Source organism: Cygnus olor, chromosome 9, assembly GCF_009769625.2.
Source record: "Cygnus olor isolate bCygOlo1 chromosome 9, bCygOlo1.pri.v2, whole genome shotgun sequence".
NCBI classification, from domain to species: Eukaryota; Metazoa; Chordata; class Aves; order Anseriformes; family Anatidae; genus Cygnus; species Cygnus olor.
Window position 1 is genome coordinate 15,217,304 of NC_049177.1, and position 19,339 is coordinate 15,236,642.

The 19,339-nt window shown below is 44.8% G+C and overlaps 1 protein-coding gene across 8 annotated transcripts in view; it reads right to left on the minus strand.

Annotated features, from left to right (window-relative positions):
- TP63 (tumor protein p63) overlaps positions 1 to 19,339 on the minus strand; it is a 102,264-nt gene that overhangs the window by 8,603 nt on the left and 74,322 nt on the right. For 6 of the 8 annotated variants that reach the window (XM_040566790.1, XM_040566792.1, XM_040566794.1 and 3 more), the window contains 6 exons: positions 13,406 to 13,592; positions 11,623 to 11,738; positions 11,185 to 11,294; positions 10,133 to 10,269; positions 9,308 to 9,390; positions 8,235 to 8,371 (listed from right to left, as the gene is read on the minus strand). In XM_040566790.1, the coding sequence (XP_040422724.1) occupies positions 8,235 to 8,371; positions 9,308 to 9,390; positions 10,133 to 10,269; positions 11,185 to 11,294; positions 11,623 to 11,738; positions 13,406 to 13,592 (770 nt within the window). Of the gene's footprint in view, positions 1 to 3,812; positions 4,235 to 8,234; positions 8,372 to 9,307; positions 9,391 to 10,132; positions 10,270 to 11,184; positions 11,295 to 11,622; positions 11,739 to 13,405; positions 13,593 to 19,339 lie in introns of those variants that run through there. The other 2 variants (XM_040566798.1, XM_040566791.1) reach the window with 2 other exon arrangements.

Below are 19,339 nucleotides of genomic sequence, written 5' to 3' on the forward strand. Positions count from 1 at the left end.
TGAAACAGGAAAGAAACGAGCATTTTTCTTTATACCCGTAATCTTTTATACTGAACTATTCAGTCACATAAGCAGACATGAAAGGTCTAGAGAAGGCCATTTAGCCAAAGAAAAGTCCCAAGATAAACCAAGATGCAAAATTTTATTCAAAATTAATGTCACACATCAATATAGCAACAGCCTCAGAAACACAAGAAAATGTTTTTGGTATTAAACACACAGACTACATGGTGTTTTGAGGATTCATTTAAAATATATTGCTTTTTTCTCATTTTTTTTAAACAGGTATTATAAGAATGTCATGCACAGTGATTTTCATTAAAATTATACTTACTATATCTCAAGAAAGATTAGAAGTAGGAGCATTAACATTTCTTTGATATCAATGCCAGCGAAACACATTTTAATATCAAGGTATAAGGACTTCAATTAAGAGACTATTATGCTTCTTGGAACAGTCTGATACAAAAGGCACTGAGTCACATTCTGCAACTGATTTTTCTCTCTTCAAGAGGCTATGTAATTATTTAGCCAATAACATTTGTAGTTATGCAAGCTCATATGAGGGCAATCAACTCTCATGCTTCAAGGCATATACTGATCATCTCAAGAGGTCAGGAAGAAACTTACTCTCTCCCACATATGAAGCACAGTTCAGTTCACGGGTTACCTTATATAAATCTGTGCTTTCCCAGCTCACTGGATACCAGCCCTGCACCAGAAGTAGAAAACTGCTTGGATAGACCAATTACCTGATTCAGTAGAAAAGTCCTTGAGTCCTCATTCACATTAGATGAGCACACCATGTAAGCAGTCTTAATTCAAATGACAAAGGTTCAGTAAGTGCAGGAGTAGAGTAACTCAGGGTTGGAGAGTTCAAGATCTCACCCAAGCCCCTGTGCTTATGGCTTGCTATCCCTGAAAACTTAAGAGCTAGTTGCAATGCAGAGACCCACGAAGAATTGAAGCTGCTCAGTTCTGGGCCTGCTTTTCCTTACAGTGGTCAGAGGAAGTGCATCAAGGATTACATGACAAGTTCATACATGGTCTATATGCCCAGTGGCAATCCTTTTTCAAGTAAGGTTGCCTACTGCATTGCATAACCCTGGGATGTCACTGATGTACTCTAGTAATGGCACACAAGGGACACAGACAATGCTCAGCTGCACTCATCACTTAGAGCTCATGAAACAGGACACTAAAAAGCAGAGAGATGCCCACATCTGCTCACATGTACTCTCCACATCTCAAAAAGCTGCAGTTATACAGCTACCAATAGTGCATCTTTTCAATCACACAAGTGATCTGTGTGCTTGGTAGCCAGCTGGGAGCAAGGAAAGAAGGAGCTCTGACAGTCACTAGGGCAGGCAGCAGCTACAACACAGGGACATGGGTAGAAACAATTCCCTTTACATTTCAGGTATGGGAATTTCCCAAGGCAAACAGTGAATCAAGCTTACCCTTCAGGGAATGAAGCTATAATATAGTGAACAGACATCCATCAACTAGCTGATAAAGACTGATATAGCCTGGGTGACTGCTAAGGACCACTTAATCCATTTGGTTATTCCTCAAAAGAAAAAAGCTTACTTTTCTGAAGCACCAGAGATGAAGAATCAAAAGACAGTTGAGGGTTGGTGGCGTTTTTTTCCCCCCAGCTGCAGAGGACAGACTAAAAGGCAACTCTTTCAGCTCCAGGTTATTTGATGGAAAAAGTTACACTTTCAGATAATCACCTAGTAGCTGGAGAGGAAACTGAGTCACCATTAAGACCATTTTCATAAACACTCTCTTAAAAGTAAAGAATACAAACAGGAAAGACATCCCAGAGGACAGTGGGATCCAAATAAACCAATTGCTTGTTTGGAAGTCCCAGGCGTTGCATTGCCCACGATGGTACACAAGATTTCCCACAGGTCAGACCACAGGACAACTAGAGCACGAGCTAGGATCTCCTGATGAGGGGTTGTGGGTGCCTCAGACCTTCTGAGGTTTCGCCTCCCCAAACTTTCTAATGGGTAGGCCCTGAAGTAGAGTTCTGATAGACATTAGCGTACCCCTATCCCAGTATTTCCATATTGGCATCCACAAGCAGACAAAACCAAGATCCAGAAATAAACCTGTTTTGGAAAGACAGACTGATATTGCCAAACAATCCCACATTTGCGTTGCAGTTGAGGTTCAGGTTCCCAGCTCTCATATGGAAAGGAGGAGTATTGCCTTTCTTCTCCCAAATAAAAAGGCACATTATCTTTTCTGTGATCTTGAAACTACTTTGTCTGGAAACTCTAGGAAGAAAGAGGCACTTGATTTGTCTAACTTTACACGAGGAACAATGGTAGAACTGCAACTCTATGAATAGTCACTGCTAGCATTTACTTCATTATTTATATTTAATCACATTTCTGGGGGGGCTCTTCTGCATCAGCCCTCCCCTCTGCTTCTATGGTAGAACAAGTCTTGTTAAGACAATGAAGGAGATATCCAGAGATGGAATACAGCTCTCAAGAGATTTCAGTGCGAGTCATCACCTGCTCAGATCACAGCTCTGCTGCCTGGAAGCAGATGATGCGATGTTCAGAGATAAGAGTCTTCTCCCACTGCATCAGGCATTCTTTCCTTGGTGGGTGGCCAGGAGGCCCGCTCTGCATTGGAAGGCGCCTCCTCTTCAGGCTGTGCCTAACCACAAGTGTGTCAGTGCTTGGTATACACCTGCTCCAAATAAATCCAGCATCAGTTGAGCTGCAGGCATAGAGGCCCCCATTAGCATCGATTCAGCCACCGACTTGCCATTCTCATGGGCTACTGATCGCTGGCATTTGTGTCTGAGCTCTGTTTCCCCAGTCACCGCTGATCTGGGCAAACACCAGCATGCAGGGAGCACTTTTCAGTAAGTTCTTCATATTTCTATCTCCCGCAGCCATGAACAACGGCAGGTTCCCCCAGGAAAGATGCCACTGCCTGAGAACATACGTCAAAGTACACTTCTCTACCAGCATTAGCGGCTGGTTTTCATGGGAAGACAAGCCACAGCAAGCATCATCTCAGCAGCTCCTCCCTCATCTCCAGTATATGCTCCTAGAGCCACCATCAGCAATGCCAGTATAATTCCATAGTGTGTTACTTGCCTGTTCATTATTCTTCCTTCATGCTGATCTGGGGTTGACGCTTAGAGATGAAGCTTTTAAAGGATACAAATCCACCTTGTCAAGCCCCATACAAACAGCTTTCAGAGGTAGAGTTTGACACAAGCAGTGCGAGGATCTACAAGCCCTTGCTGAGAAAGTCTCCTGCACAGGAATTGCTAAGCCAATCTATTTATGGACACAAAAAGCAAGAACAATGGCCACTGACTGCAAGATTAATGGACAAGATGGGCATGGCTTAAGGCCACTTGGCTGAGTCAACTGCAACATATGCACAGCTTTCCTTTGAACTGAGGTCTGTAGTGACTAGGTAAAGTGTAATAGGCTTAATGAGTGCTCCAAAGCAACATGGTGCAAAGTTGGACAGTGTCGTTCAGTCTTCCCTACAATTTTGATGCATTTTAGATCAGACCTTTTATGATTAGAAATAAAGGGAAACAATTCATGACACCAAATTAGTGGGTATTTCTACAGAAAAAAATGATCTTATATCTAGTGCCAATATAATTACTACCTCCCTCTGTCCAGCAGTACAAATACTTCAGCTACTTGCACTATTACTGCGTAACTGGCATTAAAACAGGCCCAACTGAATACCACAGACTTTAAACACCCCACCCTCTTCCATCCCCCCTAGCCCATGAATACTTTAATTTAAACAAGACGAGGCATTTAAAAATTGAGACCTGCTCAGAGAAACCCTGCCGAGTTTCACAAATACAGAAGTTAACAGGAAAGAGTATTAACAGATTACAAAAACAAGGAAAAGTTACACCAGGAAAGACAACATTGTGGTTCCAGACCTCCCAATGCCACCGGCAACAGCTAAGAGATCTGTAGAAGTGTCTGTTGTTTTGGCAAACTTTGTGTCCCTTCAGGAGATTACTCTATGTACTCCCTTGCTATCAGGCTGCGTATTTGCCCCACTGCTCCTAGTCCTGCGAGCTGGGCAAAGCCACCCTGCCAGCTCGGTTTATGGATATACTGATGGTTTTTGGGGGCTGGAATGTTTTAGGATGGTATCGGTTTGTTTGGGAGAGTCTCTCCTTGAGTCCATGAGTTCACTCCTGAAGCAGGCCGAAAGGAGACTGTAGAGAAGGAACCAGAGAAAAGAAGAGATGAATTTACAGGACCCTTCATCAGACACCAAGAAAGAAACAGCCACCTTCCAACCTTCATGATCACAGTATGGACTTGACAGAGGGAATAAGTAGATGTCTTTGCACCTACAGTGAGGGTATGCAACAGGCAGATTTAGAAAGCTGGAAAGCCCCAGATACAAGTGAGTGCTTGGCAAGAAAGAAAACAACTATTTGATATGGAAATCAGATTTCTGTGTCCCAGTCTCATGGGTGCAAACAGTGCTCTGATACTGTTCCCAGCAGCTCTCGATAGGCTGAAGAAATATGAGAGGAAAAAAGCACTCAGCCAAATAGGAAGAAGAGACAAGCAGCTTCCACCAGGTTCATTTCAAACTTCAGTTACTGAAAAAACAGAAGGTGGTGCTAGGAAGAGAGGATTGTGCCTACTGTGAAAGGGCTGTAGTGATTATTTCTCCAGTACTCCCTCTTTCAAAGCCAAGGGACTCTCTGCACTGAAGCTGAAGGGTCCCTGTGGCTGCCAGCTGACACAAAGGCAGTGCACCCTCAGAGCCAGCAAAGCGAGCACAGCACATCTTCATGGACCTAATCCCACACTTTTTTCTAGCTAACTTTCATCTTGCTAATTCTCTAGTGAGAACGCTATCCAAGTGCCTCGAGTTCACAACACATGCAAACACAGCACTACAAAAACAAACCAAGCCATGCAAAAAATCCACTAGAGCTTCCACACCAAGACAGAGAACAACTAGGTGGAGGCATGAAGGATACCTTCCCTGCTGGCCTCCTCCTTGCCATGGTAAGCACCAGACTCTTTGCAGTTCCTGTCTCAGCTGGAGCACAGGAGGCACTGGATAGCTCTGCTTTGTCACACCTCACTTATGAGGTTAATCCCCTCTCATCCGGGAAATGAGCTGTGCTGCTCGCTAGATTGAAAGGCAGCCAGTAGGTTGGTAGCTGCAGCCCCACTAACACGAAAGAAATATTTACTAGGCTGTAAGAGCCCGCTGGGATATAGGAGTTGTTCTTGGTAGGCATTGGAAGACTTTGCAAACTCCCTTCTATCATGTTATTACACATTCAAATACAGGCTGTTCTGAAAACAGTGCTCAAAAGGGTAAAACCCTTTTTTGTTGAATATGAAGTAGTGTTTTCCAATAAAACCTTGGAGACTGGGTAGTTATTCCTTGAGAATATTGACAGTTAATGTATTTCACAGTAGAAGATTGAAGAAACTTCCCTTCCCCATGAAAGTGTGGGCCACCTCTGGTATCTCTGAAAACAGAAATTTTCTGGTGTTTAAAACCTTTCTGTCAAGTATTTGCCAGTGGCAGACCTTGAAAAGGAAGCCTTCTATATAAATGTGCTGCTCTTCAAATATGGGCCCCAGGATTTGGCAGTGAAAAAGGAAGAACAGAAACTGCAGAAAAAACAACAAAACACCTTCCCACCTATGATCATGAAGGTATTTGGCTTAACAGTAAATAAGAGAAAGCCATGCACAAAAAAGCAAACAGAGAGGAGATGAGACAGAGAAAGATGTGGTCTGGAGCAATGTGGAGCACTGCAGTGTTTTTGATCGTCTTGCGGGACATGGATTATCACCAGATTTGTCCTTTGTATTCCAGAACTGCAAGACAGCTTTATCTGTTGGCCTGTCAAACACAATGCTGGTCTGTATATGCCTGAGAGCTATTATACTTTTAAAAAATCTGGTTTGGGGGAAATAAATTACCTTTCACCATGATAATATCATCCTTTTTTTTTCTACTCTTCAAAAAAAGAAAAATGCACATGTGGTTAGCTAAACCTGCTTGCACACGATTGCTCTTATGCAAGCCAGTTCCTACAAAGTACTTTTCTCTCCCCATTCTTACAGCAAGATCTCAAACTCTTAAATTTTTTTTGGGGGGGGGGGTGGGGGTGGGGGGGAGTGCAATCATATCTATTAAGTTTCTCCAGTCAAATTTGCCTTTGCCCTCAACACATTCCTTCAGAACTAAATATATACCCTGGATTATCGAGGCAAAAGCACCAGAACCCACGTGCTGATGCTTGAATGTGCATTTCAGCATGGAGGACCCTACTTGATGGCAAGCTGTCAGCAGAGACAACTACTGTACCCTTGGACAGACAGTGAAAGATTTTTTCACCCCACTCCCAGCATCCTTAAAAGCTCTTAATCTTTCTCCCGAGTATCCCAGCACACTCAACAGCCGAGAAAAATGAGTATATAACTGGACAAGTGCCAGGAGACACGCCAAAAGAAGTTCCATTAAATTAAATGGCTGGACTCATGCACGCTAGCCTTAAAGGTAACGCAAATACCAACTTCAGTTGCCAGGAATCCATGCTATTGATATAAGAAGAATGAAAACAGTAATTATGGCAAAGCAACTGTCACCACCAAATGAAAGCTGTCATCTGCTGCCTTCCATTTCTGCTTACAGAACCATTTCTCAACTGAAATGGCTGTAGTTCAGGTGGAGCTTTGAAGACATGCAGCTGAGTGCACAAAGGCCACAACGCCTAGCAGCTAGTAAATACAAGTTGTAGTATATACAAACAGCTCAGACAACTGAATTTTATTTTATTACTTTAAAAAAGCATCTCAAAAATTGCCAAGAGCCCCTGGATGCTTCAGCCATTTCAGCACAAAGCTTTAACATCTTTACGAGACTACAGCTGACACTAAGAACACACAGGTCAAAATGTGAACATATGCAGAGATCTGGCACAAAGCCGTGGTATTGCAGAAGTCCTGAGACAAGGCCAAGGCACCGAAATAAATCCCTACAGGCTCAAATGGGACTTATGTGGTGCCTTGGCCTTGTGCTAACCTCTGCAAAGGAATGAGTTATACCCGCAGCCTCTTGACGCGTGAGCTTACCAGCAGGAACGCGTGAGATGCTAAGCACTACCGCTGGCGGCTACCTACAGCCCGGATGGCTACTTGCTGTCACCCGATACAGCAGGTGAAGCAAGACCCATGAATGACACTGCTTACGGTCTGTCTGGGAAGTCACTCTCTGAACCAGTCTCTGTAACTGTAAAGCATTAGGAGTAGGGCGAAACAGAAACCAGACACTTATTTGGCCCTTCTTCTCCCCATCCTCCTGCTACTTACACCACCCAAAGTAATCCTTGCATAGCCCTGCCAGCCAAGTTCAGACAGGGACTATGCCTGAATGCAAAGTTTCTTACACACAATGTGGAGAGTCAGTGACAAAGTACATTTTTTTGTTTAAAAAACACTTCAAAAGTGCACACAAAGAACCTTTTTTGAAGTGCTTGTTGTCTAGAAGGCAACTTGTTAAATGTTTTACCCTCAATCGTGATTTTCAGCTTCCACTGTTATAGCTCAGGAACCTACAATATTTACATTCCACCGAAAGACAGACACAGACACCAGCCCTCCAAAATCAGAAGTGCAGCAGTAGGGTCTGAGCACTTGGCCAGGCTGGTGCCCACAGTCCCAGCTCTGTGCGCTTCTACAAAATGCTTTGTGAATTCCCCTGAGGAGACATGGAAAGGACTTCCACATTCACTGCCGGTTCTCACAAAGAAGATGGGAGAACAGCACAGCCCACCCTATGCTCCCCAGTTTGGTCATGCACATGTAGCGGGTAGAGAGGGACCTGCAATCAGTCAGGGCCTGCACTTGGGGAAGGACTGCTTTGCCCCATTGCACAGACAGGCAGGCTGCAAAACCTGGATTTCAAACTCAATCTCTCAAGTTCTGGTCCAGAAATTTGGCTTTGTCCCAATTCCTAGCATTGATTTCTATCAGCTCTGAACACAGGGTTAACAAGCAGTTCCATACCGTTGGAAAGGATTTTTCCAGGTTAGTATGCTATGAGTGCTTAGCCCTTGGTTAAGCACCTTATCCCTATAAACAACTGCACAGAAGCCTTCTGTGTCTCTCTCCTCTCTCCCCCTTCCCCATCATCCTTACTGCAGAGGTCACTGCAAACACACCCATACTCACTGCTTCTGGAGCAAGTGCTGGTGCTGCTGTTGCTGCTGCTGCCGGTAAGTCTCAATCGTGTGCTGGGGAAGGTACTGCATAAGTTCCAGGGACTCTTTGATCTTTAGTAGCATTTCATATGTTTCTCGTCCCCTCACCTGAATCACAGGGAAAAGAGTGAAAAGAAAAACCTTAAAGGGCTGCATCTAGAGTGACAGCCATCTTTGTGAGTTGTAGATTAAGTAAACAACCAGCGCAGGATGCAAATACTGTTTATACTCAATGCATAAACAGTAAACCCGCTAAGCCTGGTGCTAGAGGTACAGCAGATAAATGTTGAAGAGCTGATAATCTGACACCTCAGGCTAGTGAATATATTGGGGTTATCATCTAGCTTGATGTAAACCTACACTAACCAAAAGCATTACTTTGGTCCAATCCATTAGACAAAATATGTATTTACCTGCCTCATATCTGGTGATAAACCTTATGTGCCTTACAGAAAAAGAGTACTGAGTTTGGCTGGTAGGTTTGGTTCTCCCTTCTTCCTTAAGGGCACCATGGGGTTTCCAATTTAACTCACCTAAACATGGTCTATGGGCAAAGCAGTTCAACAGAAAGTTAGAGATCATACTTGCCCTTTCTGTTCCTACAATTAATACCGAGTATTTCACCTCTATCACTGCAGTACAATGGCAGCACATATAAAAGGCACAGTAGCATCCATCTTTGTCAGCAAAGAAGCAGAATTCAGCACATAATTCCTATAGAAAGCTCAGGAACCACAGATTCAAAAAAGCCTCAAAACTCAGTCACACCTCCAAGACAATGATCCTACCAGGACAGACAAATCCCTTGGGATATTCTTATATACATTGCACAAACCAAATTCAGGCCAAACAATGAAATTTCTTTCCACATTTTTTGTTTAGAACATGCATTTAAAATAGATATCTCTGGGGAAATAAAAGTATTCTACATACCAGTTCTAGATGCTAAACATAATTCTCTAAGATCTAGGTGAGCAGCCGACTTGCCTCAAATCACTAAGGAAGATACTAAACAGAGCAAAAGCAAAGATGGAGGGAACTCACCGGTAAGTATAAGAGCTCATCATCTGGAGAACGTCTTTTTTTGATAGATGTCATCTGTATGCCATGAGTGCCTTGTCGAAAAGCTGAAAGGAACACAAAAAGCATCCCATTAAACAAAGAAAAAAAGGAAAAAATGAAAAAAGGAAAAGGCGGCATCAAGTGTATGGCTAGCGCTTATGAGCTGTCAGTGGACTGGTGATCCACAACAGCACAACAAAACAAAACGAGCACAAAAAACCCACTGCAGAAATTAAGACCTCCAATTTGCCTCCTGTTAAAGTCTGCCTCTGGTATGCAGCCAAGTGCCATCACTGAGCATATGTGGAAAACCAAAGTTGAGTTTCTACCCTTTGTGCATCTGATGAGTTGTATTCCATAGAGCAGAGAGATGCCAAAGCACCTTAATCACACAGCAGGATTTATACAGAGCCTTTGTATAGATCCCCGCAGCTGGAAGACATGCTACAGCAGGAGACACTGGCTAGAATGAGCAGGGAATGACAGCACAGTCCCAAGTGAGCAGTAAAGGTTCAAAAGCAGTTGCAGGCCCATCCAAGTACCTTGAGACTATCAGATAAACACATCCCCAACACTGGTTTTGCTGACTGGAACAGGTAACTACTACAGGCAGCACTGCGAGGGATCCCATAAACCCAGACTGTCAAATGTGCACAGATGCTGTGCACATCTGACAGACATCTAATACCCTCCTGCCTCCGAGTCCATGCACAGGAGTGCTCTGTCCCCATGGCACAAGTGCCGGGGTTGCACCTGCACCTGGTGACAGCACGATCTGCAATCTGCCCAGCTCTGCCAGCTACTTACGGCGCTTCGTACCATCACCATTCTTTGTGCTGTCAGAGACTTGCTGCTTGCGGATGCTGTCCTCATCTGCTTTGCGATCCCTGCCTGGGCAAGCGCAAATGCGGGCTTCAAAACATCGACGGCCCAAGACTTGCCCACTGTGAAGAAAGGTGAAAGAAGAAACATCAACTGATGGCTCAGACACTGTCCAGCAGCATCCCTCACACCCTGACAACAGGCCAAATTCACAAGCTAGTTACCTACACCTGCTTTATCCTTCCACCCCAGAACTAATGTGTCCCAATCACTGACAGCTCATCTTACACATGTTCAGTAAATACTACATAGATTGACTACAAGTCATAGAAAAAAATAAGCAGAAATTCACATCTATTCACACTGATCCGGCTGTTAACTCAGACTACTACTTTGATCTTCTTAAATTGTACCTATGTATGCAGGGTGACACCTCAGTCAGAGACCTGGAGGAATCAGAATAATTTAGGCTGGAAAATACCTTCAAGATCATCAAATCCAATCATCTACCTGACCTAAAATCTAACATGACCAACCAGAATAGTTACTACCTGCTTCCCCCCCCCCCCCCAAGTCTGACCATCGTCTCCATCTTCCTTACAGTTTGCATCTTCTTCCTTACAGTTTGAGAGATTTGCTACATTAGAGCAAGGGCACAAAAGCACTCTGCTCAGCAGATGTGGAAGCAGGGTACCTAGCTATTCACAGGTGGGTTAAGTGGGCTAGGCATACTCATAAGACTTAAAAACTGTGCATCAAAACTTTTCATCTGCAAAAACACTCATCATTTACTCCATGTGACAGTGTAGTAAGGACAGAGTCTGAATGATTCTGACCAGACAGTGCAGACAGACCCAAACTTCCCACTCTCCACCCAGAATGTCCTAGGTGTTGGGCAACTCCTGCCTGCAAAGAAACACCCCATAGCCCCTGGCATCAAACTGTCCCCTAAGAATCTGGCAATGCTGTCCTAAGCAGAAGAGGAGCCAAAAGACCACCTCACAAGCAAAGGGCTACATTTGTGACACAGTACTTACTCTCTAGTTTCCAGCGTGACGATGATGAGGATTGGGCGACGGTTCATCCCTCCTACGCAGCTACTGTTACACATGAAGTTGTACAAGACTGTTGTGAACTCTGTACCAACCTGGATGAGACAGAAGGGATGAGCAGAAGAGATGGTGGATGGAAAGCTCTGCTTTTTGCAAGCTGTCCCTCTGAAAATCCTTTCCACTCCCATGGCTGTGCTATAACCAGGCTATCATGAAGTTTTCCCCACCACAAGACTTCCTTAAATAAAACTGAAGAACTCAGTCTCTCAGGGAATGAAGAGGTGTTTAAAATACCATTTCTGATAAAGAGGAATTCAACGTGATGAGGATAGTGCAAGTGCATGACCTTGTCTCCTTTGACTGCTGTTAAAACCCCAACCTTTTCACATGCCAGGATGCCCCCACCCTGAGCTCACAACATACCTGAGGTGGCTCATATGGGACCAGCACGCTCTGTCTCCCAGTGATGGGGTCTTCTACGTACTGGGCATGGCTGTTCCCTTCCACCCTGATCAGGTGGCTGGGAGGCGCAATCTGCCCTGCAAGGACAAGGAGACAAAAGCAAGACACTGTTTGGTGATGCAGGCTCAAGTGCAGGGCAGCAGGATCTTCCAACCAAGGGGAACCCCCATGCCTGGTCTTAATGGTCCATCACAGCACATGTGCCTCCCAGCCCTTAAAGCATTTATTTCCAAGGTTCCAACTGCCAGATGAAGACAATGTAGACTTCCTCAAGCTCACACTGGATACCTGTGAGCAAACTTTAACATGGATTTCCCAAGATCTCAAACTAAACAAACCCAAACATCAACTGAATGGCAGCTCACAACAGCTCTTCCAGCAGATAACTGGATTTTTGCAGCATCTGAAAGCCTTCTCCTCCCCACCCCCAAAGTGTACATGAAACCAATTCCTTTGGGTCTCAATTCCTAGTTCTTTCCAAACAGTTAACCCTCTTCTGTTCCTGCCCATCACTATCAATCCTAACGAGTTTAAAAAGACTGAAGCAGCAAAACAAATTGCTTTAACTAATGGTCAGCTTGAAAAGTCATGCTTGCTTACAGCAGTAGAGGGCAAGGAACATGATCATCTTTGTTTGTAGGCCCCTTTCCAATAGTTCAAAAGTTTCCTTCCTGCAAATTTACTCTAGTGTTTCTACAACACAAATTCTGAAGAATGAAGCCTGTTTTGGGTTCATCTAAATGAATTTTGTGTTTGAACTGTTTATTCCTTACTCAAAATACAGCATACTCAGAAGTATTTTTTTTCAAAATAATTCATAGTTTTAATTTCCGCCCCCCTTTAAAACTCTGTCACTTCAAGTATAAACTCAAAAAAATTCCAGTTCTGTTGGAAAAGCACCTTCTAACAGAAAAAATGTATTTCAAAAAAACCGTCTCACTTCATGCTGATTTTCAGATCCCAAGTCCTTGCTTGTTTTGGGATTTGTTTAGCTGACTGCACTGTAACTAGCCAAGGGAGCTCCCAAGACATGCTGCTAACACTTTTTTTTTTTTACAGTAGGAGACGAATAATGCATGTAGAATAAAACAGATGCTCATCTGAACTTATGTGAACTTCAGCAGCCAAGGCAAAACGGAGCCCAGCCCATGAGTTTGCAGAAAATCCCAAGACATTTTCAAAACAGCTGCTACTTCACTAATATGAGAAGCAGCAAGTAAAAGATTAGAACATTAATACTGAACTGATAGTGTTAAGCGTACAGGAAGGTTGCCTGTGGCTGATGCAGGCACTTAATGCTATCCTACTAGAGATAAACAGCCCCTCTGTCTTTGAGGTGCGGATTAAGGACTGGAGATGTTATTGCATCCTGTTACTAGATCCCTGCCCCAGCGACATGAAAGCTCATTCCTGAGCACAAAAACAGCTGCTTCTCAAAGGAGCCTAAGCAGAGTGGTGAAAAGCTGCCAGAAGGGCACTGGCTGCCATGGGGACAGACATCCATCCAACCTGGGCAGGCATGAGGTTTATTTCTGTATTTTCTTCCCAAGTACGTGCTCACACAGGAATAGCTAAAGCATAGCACAAAGCTTCCTGTTAAGCACAACAGCAAAAAGCTACAAGAAACATCGCAAGGAGGTCTGCTGCCAGACTGGCAGCAACACTGCTGCAAAACTCCGTACTGGCCACTCAACACCCAAGCAGCTTTGCTGGCAGTCCTTCTACGAAGCATTGCCCTCCTTACCCTCGTTGAACTCCCGGCTCAGCTCGTGGTTTGGGCAGCGTTTGACCACTTCAGTGACGTGTTCAGCTTTCTTGTAGACTGGCATAGCCCGGATGACGGCTCCCTGCGGCGGTGGGGTCAGCACTTTGATCTGAATGGGACACGTCTTGGCGATCTGGCAGTACAGCTTTTTCAGTTCAGTGGAGTACTGAATGGGGGAAAAGAGAAAGTCAGGACATTCAGCTAGAGGTGGAGACATGCCAGAGAGATGAAGACGGGTTTATGCACACAGCTGAATGTACCAGCTATTCCATAGGCATTGCATTTGTTCGGAGAAGAGCCACACAACCAGACAAGTGGCAAAACCAGACCTTTACTTGTTTTAGAATAGTGGAATGTAAGACTGACACCTAGTTTTCCCAAAGGCAAAAATATTCAGCAAGAGCACTGCTATTATGTGATCAAATACAATCTTTATTTCTCTTGTGCATCCCTTGAAAGAGGGGTGTGTGCGCACATTACCCACCTAACAAAGCGGAAAACATTCTTTTCACAACAGCCTGTAATCCTGGAAAGGCTGAAAACCACATAATGTAAAGTGTTTCATCCTGTTTTGTAAGAAAAAAACTCTTGTTTTTGAGAACAGTAAAAACCATGAGCCCTGGAAGTGAACAGTATTTGAAAGCAACACCCTGACCAACCTGAGAGTTGTGCCAGATCTGATATTTGCTATGTTTTTTTAAAAAGTCTCTCATACCTCTGCTGATCATCTCTATATCAGTATCCCCACTTTTAAACTCTGAGCACTGTATCCACAAAGCAGCAGGTGGAAAAATAAAAATATATCAAAGCTCTGAATAGTAAAACAACCCAAAAAGCTGGTCTACAATGGAACCTGGAGCACAATCCAGGAGTTGGCTTCAAAATGGAGGCAGCCACCATCCTGGTGTGTGCAATAGACACCTGGAACAGAGCAAGAAGCTCCTATTCACTGTGCTAGTTCAGAGCATATTAGGTTCCCTCTTCTAGGACATTCTGCTCCAGTGTGCTGGCACAGCATTTCCCTGAACTGTGTTCACATCTGGAAACCTTTACTCAGCAAAATGTCACGGCATGGGCTAAAGTCATTGGTTTCTTTTTTAAAAGCCCTCTCTGAAATACGAATATGCATTTAGCAGGAATAGTCATGGACACTTTGGGCACAGGTGGGTAGTGATAGGACAAGTAGGAATGGTTTTAAACTAAAAGGGAGATTTATATTAGAGGTTAGGAGGAAATTCTTCTCTCAGAGGGTGGTGAGGCACTGGAACAGTTTGCCCAGAGAAGTTGTGGATGCCCCATTCCCAGAGGTATTCAAGGCCAGGTTGGACGAGGCCCTGGGCAACCTGGCCCATGGCAGGGGGGCTGGAACTAGATGGGCTTTAAGGTCCCTTCCAAATCAAGCCATTCTGTGACCCTATGAAACCCTTAAGTGGCTCAGTATACCCCAACCCCAATCCATTCTTCTGAATGTCCCCGTGAAAGGGACTCTCCATCCCCCTCTGCTGATCCCCCTCTGCTGATCTAAAATAAGGCAGTTTTTGCTGATACCTCACTACAGAGCCATTCATTATTTTTTTCTTGGTGTTCAGACACTTGCAAGTGCAGAGCTCTCCCAATAACTAAGCACGTAACCCACAGGAATTGCTGGCATCTCCCTACTTCCATCTCTTTGGTTCCTGCAGAGAAAGAAAAGTGAAAGCCCCAAGGTGGTTGTTTTATTGAAAACGTCTCCAACAGCTGTGGCTGATACAGCCCTGGTCCCAACTGTTCAAACAGAGCACCAACAGGTTCATACAGGTCGAGAGCACAAGTTGGCCATCCACCCTGCTGGGATGGGAAGAGTTGGCGCATGCATGGGTGGGTGGTGGGTGACGTGGCAACAGAAGGATTAGCTAGCGATATTCAGAGATTATTTGCATTTCAAAGTGTACACATTGCTAACACAGGAAAACCAAAGCTGGGAGAGACACTGGGGAGGAGAGGGGGATTAAAAATAAGACAGGCTGGTCCCTTCCCTGCTCGCTCAACGCCATCCTGCCACATGGCAGAGGAGATGCTACAGGTATTTAAGTCAAGGAAAAAAAAAATCTCTAAAATGCAAAGGCCAAGTTGTGCAATGTATTTTATGTGCCTGCAGGCTAGAGATTAAGCCCACAAAGGATTTACCCAGCCCGCGGAAATGGGGAACATGCCAAACAATTACAAAAAAAGTTGCGAAACACATCTAGATGGTGATTTATATCAGACATCTTTTTAACCTGAAATTCCTTATTGTTTTTTAATTAAAAAGCAATTCCTTACTAAAGGTAAGAGTGAGCTCACTATGTTGTCTTTTCATCTCCTGAGTAGGAAAAGAATCACATTTGAAAGAGGAAGAAAGTTTAGAAAGCATACGTGGAAAGCCTGAAAAAGCCACCTAACTGCTTGGATGTCTTACTGTCATTGAAGTGTAAAGAAACGGTGCACCCAAACGCAGTGGGCTGAAATGAAAGCATAAATATGGAAGTGTGATGGCTTGGCAAGGGCACAGCACACACCAGGAGCAAACGTGTCTGGTGTCTACAAGCATTCAGAGAATTGAACAAATGGAAGGAGATACACCCCTCTCGTAAGCCCTGGTCAGGGACCAGAAGTAGTGGTGTTGACTATAATTTTACATCTAATATCTTCACCAGCATTACAAAAGAGTGGGAAATCACTGCTTCTGGAAGGACAGGAGAGGTGCCCAACACCAGCAAAAACACACAGGCTCCAGGTCAAACAGCGTTACCGCTCTGCCAGCAAAGAAGGGGATCTGCTCCTCCTCCATCTGCCCTTCAGCAGCAACCAGCAGGGAAGCACAGGGTCTGCAGCTTAAATTTACAGACAGAAAACAGCCAAGGGCTAATGGGCTGCAAAGAACAGGCCTCTCCAATAACGGAAGAGAGATACGTTCCCAAACCACAGGGCTTGTAAGCCTTCAGACCCCAGAGCTCTGGCTAACACCAACTTGAGCTAGGCACACCACAGGAGGGTGACCAGAAGGCCACCAAGCCTTGTGCTGCTCACCTCCACTTTGGGACACAGCTGGGCACTGGGAGGCAACCAGCAGCAACCCACACAGAAAGACAAGGCAGGAAGGAGGTGAGAAGCCACCTTTGTTACACAACTGCAGGAGGAGTTCATGTCTCCTGGGCGTTGCACAGGGCTTGGGGCTGTGGCACACTGTGACTTGGCAAGGACTCCACCTCTACCCCAGCACAGCAGCCCACAAGCATGTAGTCCTCAAGAGGCCAGTCATTTAACACCAGTGTAAATCTGTCCACGGGGTACCTGCTGTCAGACAGTAAAGGGCTTGAGTTTCCCATCCTGCCAACTCTGCTGTGACCATGGGTAACCTGATGCCCAGTCATCTACTGGCATAAATAGATGCCAACAACTAGGTCACAGTGACTTGGTACTGGATCAGTGATAATCGCTATATCCACAGAGTAAGACAGGATATTGTATATAGATTTCAAAGCAAATAAGCATGAGAAAACCCCCGAGGCAGGAGTTGTCTGTGCATTCAGAGAATGCCTGCAAGCAGGGGACCCCAAAACGCCCCACCTGGCAGGAGGTGACAGTCACCCTGCCCACCATTTTGCTACAGGAACTGACGGATGCTCACTGTATGGGGCATAAGAGCACAAGATCAGCAACTCCCAGCAAGGATCACGAGACTGAGATTCAGTATCTTTATGCCAGTAGTGGGGGAGGAGGGAGACGATCATTCTTTGAAAGACACAGATGTCAGAAAAATCAAAGCAGAACCAACATTTTGTACTAATCCAGAGAGAATTGTCAAGAACTGAATTGCTCTCCATTGGTAACTTTTGGGTGTAAATACTTGAAATTAAGGCAGTTAACAAATCCAGAGTATGACTATTAACCAACAGACTTCTGTTACTTGCCTGAGTAGGGAAATTAATTAGAAGGAAAACTACTAAAAAGGAGCCTGACCTAAATCAACAAGCCTGTCATTTATGGAGATGACAGTCATTATGCAGCAGCAGGAAGAAAGGCTGTGCCAAAAGCCTGGGGAGCATGAACACCACTTCTACAAGACATACAGAGCAAAAAGTTATTTCAAAACAAAAGAACGGAGCCTGGCACCACATTATCCGCTCAGGAGAGGGGGGGGGAAAGGTTTGGCTCTGACTCTTCCTTGGGGTTCAATTGCTGCAAGTCATGCCCAAATAAGCAGACTTCAGGAGATTGCTACGAACAACAGTGAATTTAGCTTTTTGCTTAATAATATGTTTTAAAAGGAAAGAAGAAAACATTCCAGCGCCTGCAGCCCTGCCCTCCCCACCTGCCTGTGCAGACATACTGTATTACCCACTCTTGGCACCCCGGCTGGTAATTCAGTATCACAATGCACACACGCCAGCTACCATCAGGCAACACCTGTCTGATTTTTCAGCAAGCCCCTTCTCTGGAAGGTGTGTCAAAGGGTTTAAGGGAGAAAACAAAACACACTTCACTTTTCAAATGGAGAATTTTCACTACAAAGACAGACGTCTCCTGGAAGTGAGTGCTTTGTGCAACACAAACTGAAATGGCTTTTCACTGAGCATTCAATTCCCCTGCAAAACTCTGATGTAGCAAAATCCCCCAAACACTGCTTTGGAAATCTACCTCTAGAATCTGTCTTACCATCTGATCTAGCCAAGGGATTACAGCCCCTAAGTCTTTAAAAGGAGTGGGGTTCAAGCATCTCTGCAAAGGCTGACGAATGTCAACTTGAAGGTGATCCCAGAGGCTGGCTTACGGTGTGACAGCCCTGAGCCCCTTCTGCTCAGATCAACGGGTCTTTCAAATCTCTTGCAAACTTCTTTCAAGAAGTCACGTTTTAGTTCAACTCAGTTAAACACTAGAGTCATTTTACCTGACATTTTCAAAGCCTCAAAGCCATCGGACAGCTGTGATTTCTCCACTAACAAACCAGCTTGAAGAAAGAAAAAAAGAATGGGTTAGAAGAACAAGAAAGCAACATTTACTTATGCTGACGTATTCACAGATGAGAACAAAGAGCCATGAAAAACAGAAAATAACCTAAGTCAGGGCAAGGTTAATTAATTTAGGATAAAACAAAAAAGGAGTAGGGAAAAAAAGTACCTTTTAGGAAGAAAGAACAGTATTTATGCATATACCTTAAATATTTTGTTTTGACAAACCTTTTCATTCACAGAAATTGTTGGGAGTTGGGGGGGTGGTATGTGTGTGCACATTCACGCTCTTAGGAGAAGATTTGTGTTCACAACACACTCAGCAGGGAAGTCCCCTGGGAGCTTTCCCAGGAGCACTGTGGATGCTGACATCTCCTGCCAGATATAACCCTCAGTTCAGCAGAAGCTTCACCCCATCGCTTGCTAGCTCTTGTTGCGGCTCTGAGGTCCTCCATCTCACCAGGCTCCAGAGAGCAGCAGTTTGCTGCTAGCAGATGTAGCAGGCATTCAAACCACAGACACAACAAATGGGTTCCACAGTCATCAGCCTCATGTGCCTCCAGACCCTTTATGTTCAGGTTAGCATCACGGCAGCTAGAAGCACCTGTGAGCAATCCCCACCCGAGTACAAAACCACCGTGCAACAACTGGGGAGGACTGCAACAGGAGGGGATGCTGACAGCACCAGGAGCTCTCTGAAGACATTTACCAAATTTCTCTGCTGCAGGCGAAGGAAATAAATAACCCTCATTTTCCCCAAGGGGAGGGGCAGAGCCTCACCCACGAGAGACTGCCTTCGCAGAGGCAAACTTCACCTTCCCCTTGAGCTCCTCTGCCCCTTCCCTGGCCCTGCCACTGCATGGCCCGCGCCTCGCCAGGCGCGCACGAATTGTGCTGATGAGCTATTAAAATCCTTCCTCCGAGCGCTTTTCCCCAGGAGCCG